This window comes from Phaethon lepturus, unplaced genomic scaffold (genome assembly GCF_000687285.1).
Source record: "Phaethon lepturus isolate BGI_N335 unplaced genomic scaffold, ASM68728v1 scaffold53313, whole genome shotgun sequence".
In the NCBI taxonomy this organism is placed as follows: Eukaryota; Metazoa; Chordata; class Aves; order Phaethontiformes; family Phaethontidae; genus Phaethon; species Phaethon lepturus.
This window is the reverse complement of record NW_010530903.1, coordinates 1-3,769: the sequence shown is the minus strand read 5'-3', so window position 1 is coordinate 3,769 and position 3,769 is coordinate 1. Positions and strand designations below refer to the sequence as shown.

Genomic DNA, 3,769 nt, shown 5'->3' with positions numbered 1-3,769 from the left:
CAGGAATGCAAGTTTCTACACTAACTATACAGAGGCACATACTTACCACATCCAATAGCAGAGACAAGTGACCCAGCTCAAGTTTTCCTTCTGCTTGGGGTTCTGTTATTGAGTAAGAATAGACATCACCAGACTTGTCTGCAACCAGAATCTTATCCTCTGCAGTTGTAATAATCAGGGAAAGGCATCTCCTGTTCACAGACCTGAAATAAAAATGTCACAGTTTGAACAGCTCTGGATGCCAGCTTCAGCAAGTCTGGATTCAGACCCAGTTAAACAGACCAAGAGACTGGACAAAAAGCTCTCAGAAGCAACATTCCTGAAATGGTAGCAATGAGAATAATGTTAAGGGAGGCTATAGGGCCAAAACAGCACTTCTGAGACCTGCTAAATGACTAACCTATGTAATAGCAAGCACCTGGGGAGGTGGGAGGAAAAAAGGAGAGACCATTAAAAAGAAAGAAACACCAAAATGCCAGCATTTTGCTCAGGTACTTTCTCAACTGAGCATTTTGCCCAGGCAGCCTGCCAGTACTCTAAAGAAAGCCTGGTAGACTTTCTTGCACTCACCATAATAAAAATACAAGTTAAACACGTGGAAAAGAGAAGACAAGGTAAGAGTTCTCCTAGTAAAAGTCCTTTGCAGCAACACATCTCAAACTGTGTTGAAACTATTTTTCCAGTTGCCACTTTGTATTGTAAAAGGAAGTCCTTCCTTGTGAGCCTCAAGGGCTTTTCCTCCTTGCATCCAGAGTCAGAGACACACAGTGTCACAGTACCTTGTCCAGGCAAAGCCCTGAACTTGAACTCTGACTTTCCCTTACTATTTGCCAGTATCCTATAGTTGCAGTTGCCAGTGCAGCAGGTAACAGTTCTCTTACAACTTTTCAGATAAGTGTAAGGACCATATATGTCAGAAAACAGGTTTTAAAAAAGGTTTAATCACTTAGTCTGGAGAATGTTTGTGCATCTTAACAACGGTTTCATAACATCTATTTTCCAAACCCCTCCATGTTCTGTGTGTTAACACAGGACTGTGGACACTGGTGATCATAGGGAACATCACCTACTCTGAACTTTGATGACCGTCTGGAGACAAAAGGACAATATACTGTACTTTAGGTAGGAAGACAGAAATTCAAATACTTTTTAGTGACTTTAAGGGAACACCGTAACAATAGGAAAATATATAGGACAAGAGCGCCTACCAACACATTACAGGCTCAAGCAGCAGTTTGAAAATAGGTTACCTTGCCAACAAGAACAAGTCTCGCTCCAAGTTCATTGTACTGCCTTTGATCTTAAACACAAAGAGTCAAAAAGCTCCCTTTGTCTGCAATGAGCTGACTACAAAAGCTAGCACCATGTGAAACCTTTTATACAGCTTGCCACAAAACACCAACACAAGTTACATAGCTCAACTTTGGCTTTAATTTTTTTCATGCAAGGGTCATGAGACCCTTTTGTCTGTTTTCCCAGTTTCCTAATAGGAGGTAGTGACGTTCCCAGAAAATCCAGCTGTGGTCCTAGTTCAGGTTTCTTTTAGCAGAAAACTGATACATCAAACAATTATCCAACGGCATAGTATGGGCAAGACATACACGGCAGGGCAGCAGGGAAGACAGATGGCAGAATGAACAGGATTTACCATTTCTGGTTTTGTGAAGCGATTACTTACTCACTACAACATTGGTTAACCCGCCAAAGGTTCATCATGTACCCTACACACACAGCCAAGCTGACATTGTTTTACAACATGGGCCTCACATTAGTCAGACCACCAGAAGCAGAGACCGTTACACGCTGGGGTACTTTCTCAGGAAGTCCTTCATGGGCCTCTTTTTTACAGGTAATTGTCACAAGCAGCAGCAGAAAACTTGTAACTGCAGGACCTCTGGTGGACAGCTACAGACTGTTTTCTCAGGAGGATCGTACTACAGAAGGGAAACAGTTGGCAGCATTTCTAAAGATACGCTTTTAAGAGAGTTCACAAACTCCCCAACACACCTTCTCCAAATCAACAGAAATGGACAGTGCACTCACTAAACTGCTCAGTATTGCTCTTACAGGCCCAACATTAAGTGTTCACTAGGAGCGGGTAAAGTTTTAGTTCTTAAAGATGCAAATACTGTCTTTTGAAATAAGAAGAGATTACGCTTTCCTTGGCCAATCACATAAACATCTGCACTCCCATTCTTGGTGTGGGGCATACCACGCATCACTTCTTGACAAGTATCTTTGAATTCCCAAGAACATTAAATTTGTTTGAGCAAGTGTAAAGTAAAAAAGAAAGAGGAAGCTTAGTGATAACAAATAGCAGCATTCCAAGTACTACTATTTTATAACTATTTTATGAATCAGCCGTAACTCCATAACAAGTGACATGCAACATCCTGCTCCCTTACCTGACGCTAACACATTCCCAGGAAGGCTTTGTATGGAACAGAATCAGACGTTTGTTGTCATCTGTCAAGGCAAAATAATCTCCTGATGGGGAGAAGGCAAAAGCTAGGATGTCATCACTTCCTTTACCTGTCGGTTTTCCATCCTGTCTAATAAAGAGAAGAGGAACAACAGTTCACAATCTGAGAGTTACTGAAATCCTTAAGAGAAGGTTGTTTTCACACCACCAAGAAGGAGCATGGAGAACAAGGTACAACGCTAAGAGCGTTATTTATGTTTAAAACGCTGAGCCAGCTTGAACGTTAATGCAAAGAAAAAAGCCAAGAAAAAGGAAACATATAAGCTCTAAGCCTGTATCATTACCTGCCTGAAAAAAAACCCACTAGGGTTTGTGCTAGAAGATCTTAACAAAAATTTAGGGGAAAACAGTAAAATTGGCTACAGGTAAAACAATGTCCAGTGGTTGAATTTAAACTAAGAAAAAGACTTTGAAATCTCATGACTTAGAGAACAGACCTGACAGAGGAGTTATGTAACTGGTTTGTGTTTCTTTTCCAGCTGTCTTAGATGGTCTAACAAAAATGCAGCATTTTCCCATAAATGTTTTGACTGAGAAGAGTCATACAGAATCATTGATTATACTATCAGTGTTTCTCTAAAAAATTAAAGGTGTACAGTCTTCCCTCTGGGATGAAACAAACAAACAAACAAATCATATATATATATCCATCAGGGTCATCCCATGACTTTCCTTCATTATCTTCACTGCCACATAACCTCAGGAGCATGCACCATCTAAGTAAACAGCAGGCTGCCTAAGCAGATTTTCTCACCCTTTGTTTCCTAAGGTCTTCTCCGCATTGATGCAATCATACACGAAGAGACTATCATCACTGCAAATAAAAACCAGCATAGTGAAAACACAGGAACTAGAACAACCATGAGCTTAAGTATGGAGACCATCCACTCTTTTGTAACACGGTATTATTTTGCAGCTATTTGCACAACCAACCCCTTATCTCAAGGAACCACCCCTGAGAAATGGGCTCCCTAAAATGCTACAGATGTGGCAGAAGCTCACAACCTTGGACTGCACACACGCCAAAAAAAGAAGTTGTCATCTGTTGGCAAAGCAACCGTTATATTTGACTTTTGTCAGGCTTGACATATTTGTCACTAGCATTTATCCCGTTGTTCACATGCCAGTGACGTGCATCTGGAGGTGCATAAGCGTGCCAGAAAACCGTCAAGACGAAAAAGCTTTAAAGTGGTATTTCGGTCACTGAGAAGGCACGCAAGGAACCCCAAAGGTCCGCTCTCAGCTCTGCAGGGCCCTCCGACAGGCAGAGCCTCCTCCACGCTCCCA

The 3,769-nt window shown here is 41.6% G+C and overlaps 1 protein-coding gene across 1 annotated transcript in view; it reads right to left on the bottom strand.

Moving 5' to 3' along the window:
* Window positions 1–3,296, bottom strand: part of WDR4 (WD repeat domain 4) — a gene marked incomplete at its 5' end in the record, with an annotated part of 18,762 nt that extends 15,466 nt beyond the window's left edge. The window contains 3 exons of the mRNA XM_010284381.1: window positions 47–203; window positions 2,406–2,552; window positions 3,237–3,296. Of these exons, the coding sequence (XP_010282683.1) occupies window positions 47–203; window positions 2,406–2,552; window positions 3,237–3,296 (364 nt within the window). The remainder of the gene's footprint in view (window positions 1–46; window positions 204–2,405; window positions 2,553–3,236) is intronic.
* Window positions 3,297–3,769: the final 473 nt, after the last annotated feature.